Source organism: Momordica charantia, assembly GCF_013281855.1.
Source record: "Momordica charantia cultivar OHB3-1 chromosome 1 unlocalized genomic scaffold, Mcharantia_2.0 BLBB01000001.1, whole genome shotgun sequence".
NCBI lineage: Eukaryota > Viridiplantae > Streptophyta > Magnoliopsida > Cucurbitales > Cucurbitaceae > Momordica > Momordica charantia.
This window is the reverse complement of record NW_028275157.1, coordinates 9,609,730-9,627,711: the sequence shown is the minus strand read 5'-3', so window position 1 is coordinate 9,627,711 and position 17,982 is coordinate 9,609,730. Positions and strand designations below refer to the sequence as shown.

Below are 17,982 nucleotides of genomic sequence, written 5' to 3'. Positions count from 1 at the left end.
ACGATTTGGAGGTAATAACATTGTTTTTTTAGTTATTGTTATGTAATAGTTTCATAGATGTATAGTATAAAGTCGAAACCTTGCAGGACGTTATCGATGCGACACCGAAAAAGGTTGGGAAATCACCTCATTCAGTTGTCAAATCTGGACCAACCACCGTCGAGGTCGTGGCTCCAAAGGATCCCCTGCCCGATGCCCGTACTAGTGATAGGGACCCGGACGCATGTACAGAACGAGATGTGCCGCCCATCGATGTTCAGGATCCCATACTGGACGCAGGTACTAGTGTTAGGGACCTGGCCATCGATTTTCAGGATCACCGTCTCGATGCCTGTACTAGTGAGGTGGCGGCCGCAGACAATTTTCTTGCATCGCAACCCGACGATAAGGACCCGCCTATTGACACGGTCACCGCTGATATCGTTTCTTCGAAGGTGTGTATACTAAGTCATATGTTATGGCCCACGTTTGCATGTACTAACCCTCTGAATTGTTTCAGGATCCATCGATTGACGTGCACTCGCAAGCGGAGTTGGTGGTAGCTTGTAGTGAGTCTGAGGACTCACGAGCTGATTTTCATACTCCGGAAGTGTAAATCGCGGAGCACGGTATACGCCAATCGGCAGAAGTCATGGTTCGTCGACCTATTGACTCCCCAGAAATGGTTATCCGGCGATATATGTGGTTCTTAAAGATTAAATATCATTCGGTGTTTAGTTCCATTATTTAATTTTCATATGATATGTTACATATATGTGTAGGTTATCGATACACTCTTCATGTTCACGAGCAAGAAGCTCGCGCAGCGGATGGACCTGTGTGCTCGAAAATTTACCACCGACGACGTACTCTTTACGGTATGTAGACAAACTTGTACATACTTAATTGCAAAGATGAATAGTTGGTAACCATGTCTCATCTGGCTACAGGATTTCCTTCTAAGGACGGACGGTCCATTTTAAGAACTTCAGACACCTTTTTCCGTGGCGACAAGAATGAAGTACGATTGGGAGCTAAACGCGAAGTCTATATTGAGCTACGTATACGGAACACACTCCGACTATGACCATGCATGGAAAGACGTGGACGCAGTCTACATGCCAATGAACATTGGAGGAAACCACTGGATTATGGTTTGTGTCGATTTCGAGGAGGGTGAATTGGTCGTGTGGGATTCCCTCCTGTCATTAACGTCGGACGTCGAGTTAGAAGCGGCGTTGAAACCCATGCGGACAGTTTTACCAGCATTACTGCATCACTGCGGGATGATGTCTGTTCGCCCGAGTCTCTCAATCATGCTGTGGCGCGCTCGGCGGGTGGTGTCAGCACCCCAACAGGAAGGTGATGGGGATTGTGGTATATTTGCTGTAAAATTTTTTGAATACGATGTAACGGGTTCTAATACAAGAACCCTAACTCAGGATAGAATGTTATTATTTAGGAGGCAGTTCGCAGTCCAAATATGGGCGAACATACCGGTATTTTGATTACCTCAAGTTATTGAACTTTTTTTCTTTCGATATTTTGTGCGTTGTATTTTTATTCGGAAATTGACATTCGTTTGTTATGAACGTTTTTTGTATTGGTCATTTTTTTGTATACAAGTAGCTGGCTGAAATCCCAAGCGAGATATTATAAATCCCTATCTAAATATTTTACTGACTTTGAATATATACACACTGGTCAAAATCTCCCCCGAGTTTGTTTCCAGAACATTAGAGGACACAACCGCCTAAACCTCCCCGAGTTTCAACCGATCTCCCCCGAGTTTTTTCCGGACCATGCATTTTTTGACTCAAAGCATTCAGAAGTGATTTGAATAATACTAAGAAATAATGTAAAGAAACTTAGGAAAGTATTCAATAACTTTAAGAAACTTGAGTTTCAAATGTCTGAGCTTACAAAAATCACGTAAAAAATGGACGCGTATATCTAAGTATCCGAAGTTCTAAGCGGCTGTCGACATGTTTTTCTGTTATGTCAAGTGTTTCCACAACGACCGCATTTGTGGACTTGGCGAGTCTCTCCAGCCGAAGGTATACGTACGGTCTGTCTTCTCCCTAGTCGCTGTACTATCTTCGGTGGCTCAACGTTTCGGTGGACGAAATTATCAGGTAAAACCCAATCTTCCTCGTCCCCGAGAGGATACACAGATTCGGCATACGCGTTAATTAGTGTTTGGAGGCTGTATGCAGGCGAGCATAGAGAATACCTGTTGACATTCTGAAACGTTTCCGCAGCAATAGCATGCGAACATGGAAGCTCGTAGAAGTCAAACTCTTTGCATCCACAGGTTCTAGCATTTAAATTCACACGATACCTTTTCAATCCATCGTGTACTTCCAGCTCGTGTAGATCAATGGGTGTGATGGAGTAAATTCTAGAGAGGTTCTCTGCGGCCCGCATCTTTGCCTCTCCGTAGTCAGTTAGAATTGTCTCTCTGCTAGATGCATAAGTTCGCCTCTCATAAAACCATCGTTGAACGAGAGCGCACGCCTGTTCAAGAAGCGCGGTAACTGGCAAAGCACGTGCATGGGAGAGGACTGCATTTATTGACTCTGCGTTATTGGATGTCATTTGGTCGTACCTCAATTTCGGCTGAAATGCACGTGTCCATTTCTCAAAACCGATTCCTTCTAAGTACCTCTGAACGTCTGGGAAGCCTGCCAGTTGTGAAAAGTAGTACCTAAAAACGGATTTCTGAAATGCCTTAGCTGCCAAAATGAACATTCCTTGTATGTCATCGTTCTTGAACTTGTCCTTCAGGTTCATAGACAAGTGATGCATGCAAATCCCATGTGCAGCCTCTGGAAACACCTCTCGGACCGATTTCGTAATGGAAACGTGTCGGTCTGATACGAACAGTAACCCATCCACCTCTCCTATACAATGTTTCAACCTCTCCAAAAACCAGGACCATGATGCATTGCTTTCTATATCGACAATTCCAAAAGCTATGGGATAGATCTGATTATTACCATCAACAGAAGAAGCAGTAAGGATAACCCCTTTGTATTTCCCCTTCAAATGTGCACCATCTATCACAAGTACTGGGCGGATGCAACTAGAGAACCCCCTAATACAACAACCCAGCGCCATGAATGCGTACTTGAAATACTTGTCTTCCTCCAATTCCATTTCAAAGATCGTACCAGTGTTCACAACTTTTAATGCCTCCTCATACCTACGTAAACAATTATATGATTCTTTTGGTGATCCCACCAATATATTCAATGCGACTTCCTTCGCACGCCATGCCTTTTCATACCTAATATTGACCCCATATTGCTTTCGCATGTCAGTCATTATATCTTTCGGTCTGTACAGTCTACTTACATCCTCCAAATTTGCCTTTAGTAACTGACCAACCACCCAGCTTCTTGCTTGTCTATGATCATGGTTGAGTACCTCCTGTGTGCAGTTGTGGACATCGGTATACTTCGAAATGGTGAACGAATCAGCACCTCTGATCCTATTCGCATGCAACCCCCATTTGCAACCTACTTCAATACATCCAACTATGTACAAAGTCTTCGTAGACTTCTTTACACGAAATTCAAAATTAAGCTTCATTGCCAACACCAACAATTTGAAGCGGAGCTCATCCTTTGAGCGAAAAATACCCCCAACGACGATGTCACCGACACAATCTTTGGCATCTGTAGATGTGATATTCTGCGTTGAACAACGAGGCAATTCCTGAACAGTATGAGTACATGCATTCGCACTTACTGATTGCACCTCGAAGACAGGCTCACCTTCATTACCAGGTTGATCGGATCCATTATCGGGTTGATCATTAATCTCATCATCGTTGCCATTATCATGCCCATGTTCACCCTCAAACTCAGATTCCGCTTGATCATCCTCATCCTCAACCCCATGCATAACGTCGTCTTCATGAAGATCATACTCCTCATTTCGAATATCATACTCAACCTCATTCTCGTACAATTCATCGTAATAAGGTGGATCATCATCGCTTAGGTTGCACGGGACCATGTTGTCGGTCAAGGGAGTTATCTGTGGGAATAAGGGGGTGGGGGGGAATCAATAGAAGTTGAAGGGCCAAGAGATGTGATCTTTTGACTTGGATAGTATCGAAATGAGGACGAATCTCCTGGTTTGCTCCCACTACCGTATATTTTCTTCGATAAGACAGATACATATAACAGCACTTGAGAAGGGTCTGGAGGGCCAGTCAAATAGAATCTTAGGCTACTATCATCAAAGATAAAGTACTTTGGAACTTCGTATTGCATTTCAAATTTATACATGCATTCTATAACAATATTAAACTTGTCAGGATCAACCCTCGTGAGCCTATGCAAGGCATTTACCAGGTCAGTATATGTTATCGTTTCATCAACGTCCAACCCTCCCATAACGCCACCTTCGTACACAGTTCCTACCTCGTTCCACTTACCCCCGTATATTACAAATAGGCGATGCATTCTGCAAGAAAAATATAGAATATCTCTAGTTAATAATAGGTTCAGAAATAAGTCTCAACTAGGATCTAATAAAACTCTACCGCGAAATTTTTCTTAAACTCGGTGAAGTTCGTACCAAACTCCCTCGAGTTTCAACAACTCTACAGGGATATACCAAAACTCGACCAGGAAATTTTTGTTCCAAAACTCGGCTGGGTTTCTTCGCAACTCCCTCGGGATTCCACAAATTTACAAAACTCAGCTGGGTTTCTACGCAACTCCCTCGAAATTCACACAACTCCATCGAGTTTCTTATGTAACTCACCCGAGATTAACCAAACTACATTATAAATACAACTCGTTCTCTTACTCTCAACGGATCAAAAACCAGCAAACAATGTTTTTAAACTTAAAAAGAAAGGGAAAATGATGCCTTTACACTTAGAAAATATAACTTATACTCTGAAAACAAAAAAACTAACCTGATCGTTTGAAGATGACGAAAGGCACGTCCAAACAATGGATATTTCCGGGGTTAAAAAAAACAATGGATCTTGCACGAAAGGCACGTTTCAAACACTGAAAGTAATTGTTTTCTGCAGATGAAGAGAAGTACAAAAAAGAACTGATCCATTTCGAATGAAATTAATTGCATTAATGATCGTACAAGAGGTTGGTGACTAATAAAATCTAGGTTTGTGAAATATATTAAAAACTCCGTCGAGTTCTATGCGATCTCCGTCGAGTTTTTTAGAGCTATACATTGTCAGGTTTTTTATATAAAGCAGGGGCAGTTTCGTCATTTCACGGACCTTGATGTGTCAGAAAAAGAGGAATTGGGTCATATAAGTGAAAAATCTGAATTTGGGTCATTTTAACAAACCTAAAACATTTTTAGGTCAAATCGGTCAAATTTCCTGAAAAAATTGTAATCATATTCATTTCTTACCGCCTCATAATCTCATCCTCATTTTTTATTTCGTCCGTCTCACACCTTAATAATAATTATTTTACAATTTTTATTCATTTCTCTATCGTCCACTGACGAGATTCATAACTTTTTAATTAATTGTTTTACACTTTTATTATTATTTTATTTCTACCATTAATAATTTTTCTTCTAGTAAAAATTTATACAACTTTTATGACTTGATGTTATATTATAAAATATTATAAAATTCTATTTAATTTTTAAATTTTTTTTCTTATTATTAATTAATATCAATATTTTTTTAAAAATATATTCAATTATTATTAATTATTTGAATGATAAAATTTATATTTTATGTTTAGCGATAGTTATTCTAATAAAAAATGATTTCAGTTGATGTAATTTATTTTAATTATTTATTACTTGTTAAAATTAAATAAATTGTTATAATAGCAAATATTTACTAGTAATAAAATAAATTAAAATTTATTATCATTTTAATTGAAAAAAGATTAACATAATGTATTTGTAATTAATTAGAAATAAGAAAATGATATATATATATATATTTATTTATATTCCAATTCTAAATAGTTTGTAAATAACATACATGATTTCTGATTTTGATTCTAAAAAATTTCTACTAAACAAGGAAATCTCAATTAATTTTATTCTAATTAATTGTAAGTAAACAACACCTAAATTGGTTATCTAATTAATAGACTTTTAAAAGTAAAGTTCAAAAAGAATAAGGTATAATATTTGAAAGTTAATAATTCAAGATAAAATATTTTAGCCAACTTTTCTGTCTTATTTTAAGTTAATAAAATATTCTTTTCTTAATTTACTTTTTTGTCTTCTTGTCTCGTATTTGAATTTTTTTCTTTGATCATTCATCTGTGAGATCCTCTATTTTTTATTTAATATATTTACCTTTGTAAAAAAATATTTTAACCAACTTGGACCTCTCAACCAGTTAAAACATGTACGTTCGAATTCTCATCCTACATGCGTTGTACTAAAACTTCAAAAGAATAAGTGAAGATATCTTAACTGCTGAGCTATTGCTCATTGTTTCCACCGAGCTCACAGGTCGGGTCACGAGTTAACGAGGACGAACTCCGATGTGCGAGGAAACCTGCACAAGGAACAAACACTCCGACGCCAAAATTAGTGTGAACTCAAGCTGTACTAAGTCGTTCTTGGAGGAATTGCGTACCTGAATTGTGGGGTGGATGTTCCTTTTATAGGCAGGCGGGGGAGACAAAGTCGTTGGAGCCGTTCCGATTAGCGGTTACAACTGTCGGGCACCCGGGTCGGTAGTCGGGTTCCTCAGGTCGGTTGATATGGACAACACCTCAGCTCGTTCGCGGTCAAGTCAACAGGTACGGAGGATCGGTTTTTTGCCTTTTGATGACTCCAAAGTGAGTAGGTGTTTACACGTGTCGATTATGATTTTGACCACCAACATTCATGTTGACAATATATTATTAAATTATTACTTTATTAATATATTTATCTTGTAGACGCTCCTTAGAAGAAATAGTTGAAGGACGAAGTTGGATTTCGCTAGTCAAGTCGACTTAACGTGACACATATTCAAATACATTAATAAAATTATAATTTAATAATATTTTCTTTTTTGAGTACAAGTTGATAATTTAATAATCTACCAACTTATTGTTAGCAAATTCTAACTTCTTTTTTTTTTAATAGAAGGAACTAATTTAGTCTGTAAAATTGAGGAAGAAAAAGATCAAAGACTATTTTGTAAAATTTGCCAATAATTTACAGAGTCGTTGGGTTGGCTCCCGTTTATCATTCCTCGCTCGTTTCTTCTTTTTCCTCTTCGAAAGTTCTCCTCTTCCTCCCTCGTTTTGGGCAACAGATGATATAGTTTTCCCGAGGAAAAAACAAAGAAAAGAAAAAGAAAGAAAAAAAAAAAACCCATCAATGAAAACCCATCAATGATAATGCGCGGACCCGCAGCGGTGGTGAAAGCACCTGCAAAATCCCGACGATTCATTGATGGTCTCCGCCCAAATAAACAATCATCACTTTTTGTTCGGATTCCAAATCCGAGGAGGATTTTGGCGCAGCGCAGCTCCGGGCCTCGTGGGGTGGAGGTTGTTTTTTTCCCCCTTCTACGTTTCTATTTTTGTTTTTTTCTTTGTATCGATTTTTCCAGTTTTGAGCCACGCCCTGAATTTATTACTCGAATTCATCGTCTGTTTCTGCGATTGGGCTTGGAATTCTCAATTGGGGAGATGGGTTTTTTGTTTTTGTTTTATTCTTTAGATTTTCTTCTGTCGTTTATTTTCTCTTTGGTTCCCGTGGGGGCGTCCCTAAGGTTTCGTGCAGTTCTTGTTTCATTCTTGAACGCCAATTATTTTTAATATGAGAATGGATTTTGTGGAACTCGCTTGGAAATTCATAAAAGGGTAGGAACCTGTTTCTGCAATTGGCTGCCTGGTCTGGTTTCTTTTCGATTTCAAGCCACTTTTAAGGGCTTTCTGGTGGGTAAAGTTTAGTTTTAATAAAATATTTTTTAGAATCTGACAGAACTAGAGTTTTTTTTTTTTTTTATTGGCATCTGAGTCTCTGAAATGATGCCTGTCTGTTTTACCATGTTGGTCTTCCATGATTCTGATGAGCTAATGATTTCATTTGGTGATTTGATTTATCTCTATAATTTTCATCATACATTTTTCCATACTCTGTTGTGGAAGAGAAAGAGCATTCGATATGAACTGCAACTTTTTGTAAGACCATGATGTGTTATTTTTTCCTTTTCTATTGAAGATAATGCCGTTGTACATTTTTCCATCCAGCTTTATTACTTCTTTTCTATTTTTCATCCAACAACTAAATAATTTAGTTAAATTACTGTTGGATGTTTCCTTTTGTGTTCATGATTGTACATCTTTGTACTCGCTAAACTTTTATTATAATAGGTCTTGTATGCTTTTTCTTGTTTATTCTTTCTAGGAGGAGAGTTAAAAAAAAATCGTGTAGAGGGGCAAAATTTTACCTCGTAACTTCTTCTTTATATATACTCTTTCAATTCTAAAAATTAAAGTGGGGGGAAGTTAGAAAAAAGACTTCAAAATCTCGATTTGTTTAATGTATTTTCTGAACCCAATATTTCCACTCCTTTGTTCTTAGCTCCACCCTGATTCTTTCATTATTCAGAAAAATAATGATTCAGGTGATGGTGGCAGTTGGGGGTAGGGGGCGACAACGGAAGATTTTTTATTTTTTATTTTTTAGTTTTTAATGTAGATGGAGAACCCCAGAGGCTGAGCCATAGTGTGGAGCTCTTTGTGTTATTTGGGATTTTGGTTATTGCTTCGGATGTGTAAGGAATCTAGACTTTCTATTTAGCTCATCTCGAATTACAAATCCAGAGTTTGTCAAACTAAAAAGATTCAAAGCTAGATCTTTCAGTATTTTGGAGCTCTTTTTCCCATAAAAGCCTGCATGAAATGTTTGGTTTATAGTTTTGATAAGCAAGTTTGGGGTGGGAAGTCTGATTTTTTATACTCTATGCTTGGATTGTACAAATGAATGGGTTGTAAAAACCTGAGTTCGGAGTGTGGTTTGTAAATTTATGATTCATAGTTCTAGTTCATATATAGCATAAAAGGTGAGTTTCAATACCTGAGTTTGTTTAGCCCGTGGGATCAGCAAACTTGTAGCTTGAAATAAGCAAACCCAAGCATCAACATAGGCTTGACTTCTGAACTCAGGTATACAACCCTAACCATGAACCAAACACCCCTTGATGGTTAGAAAGGCACCTAATAATGGTCTGCAAGTGTTATTAGATAGGAATGGACTTCAGGTTATGTTAGTATCCTAATCTATGGCATAAATGTCATCATTTTCCAGTTCAGATTTCAATAAATGAGGGAATTCTATGAATGAATCTCCAAATAATCACGAAACATGCGACCGGATATGCTTACTGACATGCACATGCCCTATCCATTTTTTGTCTGGTTCAACAGGATAGAACTCATTGATCGGTGATGATCGGAATATGGTGAAGAGTTTCCATTAATAGCTCGAAGAATTCTATTAAATCTAAGTAAAGCCATGGCTCCTGGAACCAGTGCTTGCAAAGAAGTTGTTGATTCTCATCCTTCAGTTTCAGGTCATGACATAGCAGTATCTAAATCAGAGAGTAATTCTAATTCTAATTCTAATTCTAATTCTGCATCGACGAAAGTTCTACTTGGCTTGGGTGGGAAACTTGGAGTTTATTCAACCAATGGAGTGCAGGAATTGCTTGAGTGCCCTGTCTGCACAAATCTGATGTACCCTCCAATTTACCAGGTATGCGCTTTATTCCCTGTTTTTCTATTTTACTGTATTCCCATTCAAATAGTGGGATGTCTGTTGAAAAAAAATATTTTTAAGTGAAGTATCGATTTTGTTAACACTCTTGGAAGAAAAATAATTAGATGCTTTGTCGGAAAGCACTTCAAGTGTTTCTTTTAATCTATTTTTACCAAAATACTTTTGATTTCAATTGGTCAAAAGTACTTTTTGAAATTCTGACCAAACACTACCAATTTTAAAAAGAACACTTTTAGTCCTTTATAAGCACTTTAAAAGGCATGACAATACACACATTATGTTTTGAGTAACATACTGATAAAAAACATGTTTGAGCGTAATATAAAACAAAGTCAAAATCTCTCTTAAAGACTCTGTGAGAAAATATTTGTAGAGTATTTTTGGCTCAAGTGCTTGACTAGGAAGCACTTTGAAAGCACTCCTAAAATTGTAGAACCAAATATTAAAATGATTTGTTATCCCACATTTTAGTCCGCTTGTAAGTTGTAACTAAAATTTGTTACACTCATGTACTATAAAAATACTCTCAAACACACTGTTAAATTGATTTTGTAAGCTTAAGCGATTCGGTTATGGGTCACAAGGCATGTGTGATTAATAGTGTCGATGTGCTTTTGCAAATTACCATTCCATTTGTAGAGCAGCTTTCATATTGTGCGCAGTGTTCTTTAGAGCCATTTCAGTGCTTGGGCCCAATAGATGAAAGTTGCTGTTCATTTCTTAAGGTTGAATGGAGTGTGCAGAATTTTGTTAAGAATCTTCATAACTTGCTGGTTTCATTCTTTTCCAGAATTTTTTAGAACGTTTCCAGAGTGCATGCATATTGGAATGGGTATTTACCTTCCTATGAGCTTATTTAAGCAATAAATATTGTATTCTAAAGTTTGACCATATTCGCATTTTCTACTTCTAGTTTCTCACTTTAGTCTAGGCAATGTGTATGATGTAAGACACAAACACTCCACACATGAACACTCTAACACTTGTTAAGTTCAATATACACCTCACATGAACACTCTAACGCTTGTTAAGTTCAATATACACCTGTCAAACACTAGTTGGAAAAATTGAACTGAAGTACGATAGTCGTTGGACCCACATTAAACCCTCGTTAAGCATAGTAAACATGTGTCAGGCCAAACATTATTGGACTCATAAACTAAACAGTTCAAAATTTTATTTATTTGTTTATTTACTTTTAAAAAAATAGTCACCAATAGAAATATTGGACAAAAATTAAATTTTGAGAGGAAAAACATATATATATATTTTTCTGAAGCATATAAATGTAATCCTTGTTTACTTGAATTACCATAAGAATAAGAATCATTAGTTGTGTTAGTTATTTGTGATGCATCTTATTTTGTTGAGAAGATAAACTATTGATTTCTGCAGTTTTAGAGGCACAGACAATGAATTTTAATGGCCTAATAGCTTGTTTGTTGATTTATTCTTCATTGGAAGGTTGATTTGGACGCTGTACTCTGGCAAATTTTCCCTCTTGCTTGTTCTTAACATTTTTTTGTCAATATAAAATTAAATTTACTCTGAAAACTTAAGAACACCTCCTTATTCTTAACTCTTTATGTCATGGAGGAATGAAATGTTTTTCTGCTTTTGCTTTGTACTGGACTTGCTTGACCGACTTTCAAACTTTAGTGCCCGAATGGCCACACATTGTGTTCAAACTGCAAGATCAGAGTTAGCAACTGTTGCCCGACCTGTCGTCATGAGCTTGGCAATATAAGGTGCTTGGCGTTGGAGAAGGTAGCTGAATCATTAGAGATCCCCTGCAGATACCACAGTTTGGGTTGTCTAGATATTTTTCCTTACTATAGTAAGCTGAAGCACGAGCAGCACTGTCGATTCCGTCCTTACAATTGCCCTTATGCTGGATCCGAGTGCTCGGTCTCAGGTGATATCCCGTCTCTTGTTACGCATCTCAAAGATGATCATAAGGTTGACATGCATGATGGGTGTACCTTCAATCATCGCTATGTGAAATCAAATCCACACGAAGTCGAAAATGCCACATGGATGCTAACGGTAGGTGCCCGCCCTATATAACATTAATATACTATCTCACCTGATGATTTTACATAACATTAATTTATTTTATTGCACAATTTAAACCTAATTCATAGTGATGACTGATGGCTACCGCTGCACCCATGAATTAATGAATTTTAAGAAGGGTTGTTTTAAGATGTTTTAACTATGACTAGAGACCTTTTTAGATAGAGGAATATGTTGGAGAGACTTTTCTTAGAAAGAAGTGTGTGAGAGAGGGTGACATTTTAGAGAAAATGTTTAGATAGAAAAGTGGTAGAGAGAGAAAGATACTTTATTTTAGAGATAGGAGTGTAGTAGAGAGAATATTTTAGTGTGTGGTTAAATGGCCTAATTTTTTAACTTAAGCAAGTTTGAAGGTTAGGTTTAATTTTTATAATTAGAAATTTGTAGGTGCAGTAACAACTACTATTGTTGCTATAGTTCATGGATGGCTTGTGAAATTTATATTACGTTTTTTTTTTTTTTTAATTTCTAGATGAAGATGTGATAAACCTGGTTTTCTTCCATCTTTGAACGTTAGAATGTTGTTTTATACCTTGCACTCGCAGGTTTTCAACTGTTTTGGGAGGCAATTCTGCTTGCATTTCGAGGCGTTCCAGCTTGGAATGGCACCTGTTTACATGGCATTCCTACGATTCATGGGCGACGATAATGAAGCAAAAAAGTTCAGCTACAGTTTGGAAGTGGGTGGCAATGGCCGTAAACTGATATGGCACGGAATTCCTAGGGGCATCCGTGACAGTCACCGAAAAGTCCGCGACAGTCAAGATGGTCTCATCATTCAAAGAAACCTGGCGCTGTATTTTTCGGGAGGGGAAAGGCAAGAGCTGAAGCTGAGAATCACGGGTCGAATATGGAAAGAAGAATGAATGAGATCGAGTGAGGGACGATGATCCACGGTGTTAAGGTGAATGTGTTACTGTACAGTTAAAAACAAGTTTGTTAGACCACAGCAGGGGTTTGGTTCAAGTGATGAAGAAGCTTTTGTTCAAGCTTCCAATCCAATATCAAAATGTAATTTACCAAATGAATCAACAAGCAGTCTGCTGTTGTATGTTCTATATATCTACAGATAAGTTTATTTTTTTTTTTTTTTTTTTTTCACTCTTTCCCTTTTATCCTTGAATTATACACATTGTTGGGCAGGTTTTATGGCTCTCCATGAGGATGGAGCTTTGGTAAACTTTTATATTTTTAGTTCGAAAGTTGCATGGGTGAGGGATTGAATCATCAACGTTTGAGATAGTAATAAATGTCTTGTCTATTAAGTCATGTCGTCTTATCTATTAAGCTATGTTCGGATTGACATGTCTTTCTAAGTTGCTTTAGTGCAATTGTTTTCTTTTTAATAATTGTTGAGAGAAACTTTTTAAGCAATTTTCATTTCATCTTGAACTTTTTGAATCTTTTAGGGATTTGTGTGTTGTAATGGATATGAATCAGTTTTTAGAATGTAGGTTGTACTATTGGATATTGGCTAACTTATTAAAAAAAAAAAGTATGTTAGGTTACCAATTTGTCTTTATGATTTTAGAAACTTTGATTATGGTTTTAAAAGTTTCAATTTGTGTTGTTTTGATTTTGGGTTTTCAGTTTAGCCTATGGAATGTTTAGATTTAAGTCCTCTTTAAATTATGTTTTACCCATTCGAAAAATACATCTAATGTTGATCTAATTTTATTTTATTTTCTTAAATCTTAAAAGGTGCTGAATATACTTATTAGACACAAAAATTAAAAGTTTTTGAACTTATTAGACATAATATTGAAAATTAAGGAATTTTTAGACACTACTAATATTAAAAATTAAGGAATTGTCAGACACGTTTTAAAATTTAGATACTATGAAACACTACTCAATTAAAGGATTAAATTGATTGTTTAACCTTTTTGTTTTAGTTCAACAAGTTTTAAAATTTAGATACTATGAAACACTACTCAATTAAAGGATTAAATTGATTGTTTAACCTTTTTGTTTTAGTTCAACAAATACGAGGTGAAGACCTTCAACTTAAAATGATAATAATATATGTTTTTATCTATTTAACTATGTATAACGCAATTAAATTCCGAGTATAATTTATCGTATTGTGCGATTTAAGGTTACCACCTTAGTTTAGCCTTTCACCTCACACCTGTAGTTCTATCGTCAATTTAGTGCAGAAGCACAACTCACATCAACTCTCCCAACTTGATTGAGTATTAATGCAACACAAGACATACATACGCAAAGTCAATCATATGGGAACCTCTTTTCCAACCTTTATATACAATCTTGTATACAGGATAAATGCTACAACGCATGTCACTCTCTCACAAACACGCCCGAAGGCACTGACCTTAGGATAACAAGACCTTGCTCTAAGCTTGGCTATGCTCACAAGAGGCCTACTTCAACTCCCTAGTTGAAGTATTCCATCAAGACGGATATTGATGGACAATGCTCCCTCACGTAAGGAACTCGACTCTCCCTAGAGGAATAATGCTTCCTCCTAGAGAGCCTACATTCTCTCGTGCCTCTTGGCCACAAATGGACACTAGGAATTGAACTGGATTCGATTTGATTGGATTAGATGTTTGAACATTCCTCAAGCTCTCTAATTTATAGGCAAAGGGGATCTTAAATCTAGACATACTATCCTTACTTGGAGTCCTCTCCAAGGCTTGGCTTACTTCCCACTGAGGTTGGAGAGAATCATGGAGCCACTACTCTACTAAATCTCCCAAAAGATAGTGCTAGCTAGATTTAGGTACTAAATTTAGCCACTAAGTCATGTTCTCCTACATTCTAGAAAAAACTCTCCACTAAGTCCACTATCCACCATTTTTAGGAATGTAGAACTATTATTATGGAACACTCATTCATTCTTGGACCGATTCTCCCGCCTCGTGAAGCCCATAAGAAGTCTACCAATGCTTCAGCGTGGATGTTGCACCCAACATGCCCGAGTGCCTTCGATGTCCATGTCTACGTGGCCCTTGCACACTGTCGCGTGCTGCCTGCGCACCTTGTCACTTACATGCCTCCTGCATGTGCCTACACAGTATGCCCATTGTACATATATATGTGCACAGCACACGCCCACCTATTGTCACCCGTTGTGTCGCCTGCCAGCATACTCGTGTCGGCGTCATGCAGCCATGCACACCTACCTACGTCGACCTACACTTGGCCATGTCACATTGGCCCTATGCTAGCTTGCCACTCGCATCCGTGGTGACACTAGCCACCCAATAGTGTCTATATGCATGCTTCGATCTTGCTTGCCTGCACCTATTGCTGCACTACCTTGTTCTGTAGTTGAGTGCGTTACTGGTCCCACTCTAACATTGGCTCATGTAAGGTCTGATGAGCCATGTCACGTGCTCCATATCGAAATCCTAATCCTCTACTTGAATTGTAAAATTATTTCATTACTTATGAACTTCTGTTTATGCAGCTTCCATGATAGTATTATAGCACTTAGAGTATATATCAAAAGTATAATATTCCTTCTTATAGATGAGATTTTGTTAAATTTAGGAGGCTTTTAGAGGAAGAGAAGATGGACATAATAACAAAATATGATTTCATTCAATTACTTTTTCTTAATCTCGATACAAACCCGAATCATTCTATTTATAATAGAATAATTCCTAATCATAATAGGAATGAGACATCTAAATCAAATGTAATTTTAATTCATAGTAGGAAACCTAAATCATATCAAATTATATCACCCTCCCTCAAATGGGAGTATGCAAGTCATAAATGGCCCACTTGCAAAGAAGAAGATCAAATCGTTTGCAAGTCATAAAAAGATCATGATGACAATCCTGAACTCGTTTTTTTGGCACGAGAAACCACAGACTCGATTTTCTGGCATGAGAGACCACGAATTGATTTTTTGACACGAGACACAAACTGATTTTTGACATGAGAGATCACGAACTCGATTTTCTGGCACGAGAGACCACAAACTCAAACAGTGAACTTGTATCAATTTTCGCAGCTACTTTCAAGGTTAAATCGAAGCTAAACCAAATTTGGATAAACCAAATCAAATAAAAAATGAACCAAGCCAGTTCGCAAAACAAAGCCATTAAAAAATTTAGCACAAAAATGTCTTGCTCGGTGGGGGACTTCAACAGCGACAATTGAAGTTTTTTTTTCAATAGTAGCAATGGCACTCCCCCAACACCCAGAGGCAGACAACCTTCATGATTGGGCGAAGGACTTACAACATATGTGGCGTGATGGGGAAAATCTCCTACTTCTACCGCAGGAATAAGAAGAAAGTAACTGAGAAATTTAAAGAAAACAGTAGAATAAAGAAACGTAAGAATTAACATGGAAAAACTCCAAATCGGAGAAAAAATCACGACCCACAAAAGAAAATTCACTATGTCAAAAATTATTACAATCACACAAATTTCTCTCCCGACCCAAATTATACAATCTTTCAAAGTAAATATCGCTTAGTTAACTAGAGCTTGTATAACAAGCTTAAAGTATTTCAATTGAAATGATTAAACTCAAGCCCATGAGCTCTTTTTATAATAGTTGGAGTACACCTCCTCCTTATACATTTCCGATGTGGGACAACTTCTACTACTTGGTGAGCACACTCTCTCCTTGTATCTTTCCGATGTGGGATAATTTCATTTATAATATTTTACTAAAACCATATAAACTCCACCTTGGCAAGATATTGAAGAATTCACAACTTCTATTGCACTCATTGTCTTCATCAACAATCATAATTCTCAATTCAGATAACTATAACCTACTCCACCATAAAAGTAGACCACTTGGAATGTCGCATTCTAAGATTCCTTGTCACATGTCGATAATAATAGTTGCAGGTTATTTTACCAAGGAAATTACTTTTTGGGCCAACTAGTTTTTTTCTTCTTTGCTAAGTATCTACTGCCACTATTATTATATACATGATTTAAGTTTATTTTTTAGTCTTCACTCGAGAGATCAAAAAGGGAGAAGCAAAAACTTGTGAGGAAGGTGCACTTCCTCAATCTTGGCAGAGAAGAAGAAGAAAAAGTTCTTTAGGTTGTGGAACGTTGCCGGCAATTCGTTCTCGCAATTATTGTGGGGTTTTTAATTCTGTATTCCTGAGTAGCTATTGTCGTAGTGCTTAGAAGCTAGGTGACTATTGTTGTAGCATCTAAAGTGCGTTAGAGCGAAGTGAGGCCCATTGTAATCTTCTCATTATAGTGGAACCTGCATATTGCATAAGACTGGACATATCTTGTATTTCCTTTATTGCATTGATAGAACTGTGACTTGCTCATCACTGTGAAAGGGGAAAAATACTAGTTAGATTTTGGGTAATTGTGGGGTCAAAACAAGTTTATTGAGCCAAGAAAAAAAAAAACCTAAAAGCCCAAACCTAATGTTTTTTTTATTCACTAAGTTGCCGCACAAAAAAAATATGTATTGTGTGTTTTAGTTGTTTTTCTGCTGGCCGAGAGAAGTTGCAAAACAAAAAAAAAATTGTGGCAGCAGTGAAGTTCTTTGGCAGAAAGAAAAAAAAGAACGTTAGCTTGTAGTGGACCAGTTATTAGAGTAGGTAGTGGACAGTGCAGCTTCGGTGCATGTATCTTCATACAAGAATTGGTTCACGTCCTTTACTGTAGAAAATCATGGTGCGGTGAGGATGAGAAATGGGAGATGCTCCAAGATCAGAGGATTTGGGGATGTAATCTAAGGACTGACAGTGGGACCGAGTTAGTTTTGCATGGTGTCAGGTATGTATCCAGTTTCAGGATGAATTTGATATCAGTGAGAAAGTTGGATGACGAAGGCAACATAAGTAAGTTTGCAGAGCACAGATGGAAACTCGAGAGGGGATCCGAGGTATTGATTGTTGGCCACAGAAAAGCTTCAGTGTATGTGTTGAGCTTTAGCGTTGCTCGAGGATCAGAGAGACAAGTTATGCACAGGGCTGCAGATAGTTCAGGGGGAGACTTGAAAGAACTAGCAGCATTGACAGTTAAGACAGATCAAAATAATCTGTCATCAGTTCAAGTACAACAGTTGGGAAGTAGAGGAAAGGGAAAGGGGAACAACTCAATGAGGTGTTCAATAGACTGTCAGTTTTGAGCACCAGTTGTTAGATGGATTAGCGAGCCGATGACGTCGCGTAGGCGAAAGGGTGCATTGAGAAAGACTACAGTTGGTGTTGAG

The 17,982-nt window shown here is 37.3% G+C and overlaps 2 protein-coding genes and 1 long non-coding RNA gene across 3 annotated transcripts; 2 read left to right on the top strand and 1 right to left on the bottom strand.

The window, feature by feature from the left end:
• Positions 1-100: 100 nt before the first annotated feature.
• LOC148213243 (uncharacterized) lies at positions 101-1,582 on the top strand. Its single transcript, XR_015792278.1, has 4 exons — positions 101-434; positions 500-634; positions 762-857; positions 930-1,582. It is a non-coding gene; the product is annotated as an uncharacterized LOC148213243 (long non-coding RNA).
• Positions 1,583-1,980: 398 nt separating this feature from the next.
• Positions 1,981-4,002, bottom strand: LOC111022077 (uncharacterized). Its single transcript, XM_022299238.2, has one exon. The coding sequence runs from the start codon at positions 4,000-4,002 to the stop codon at positions 1,981-1,983; it is 2,022 nt and encodes a 673-aa protein (XP_022154930.2).
• Positions 4,003-7,155: 3,153 nt separating this feature from the next.
• Positions 7,156-13,071, top strand: LOC111022066 (E3 ubiquitin-protein ligase SINAT2). The gene is made up of 4 exons (XM_022299228.2): positions 7,156-7,490; positions 9,375-9,702; positions 11,386-11,772; positions 12,348-13,071. The coding sequence occupies exons 2-4, from the start codon at positions 9,463-9,465 to the stop codon at positions 12,666-12,668; spliced, it is 948 nt and encodes a 315-aa protein (XP_022154920.1). The 5' UTR covers positions 7,156-7,490; positions 9,375-9,462; the 3' UTR covers positions 12,669-13,071.
• The last annotated feature ends 4,911 nt before the right edge of the window (positions 13,072-17,982 follow it).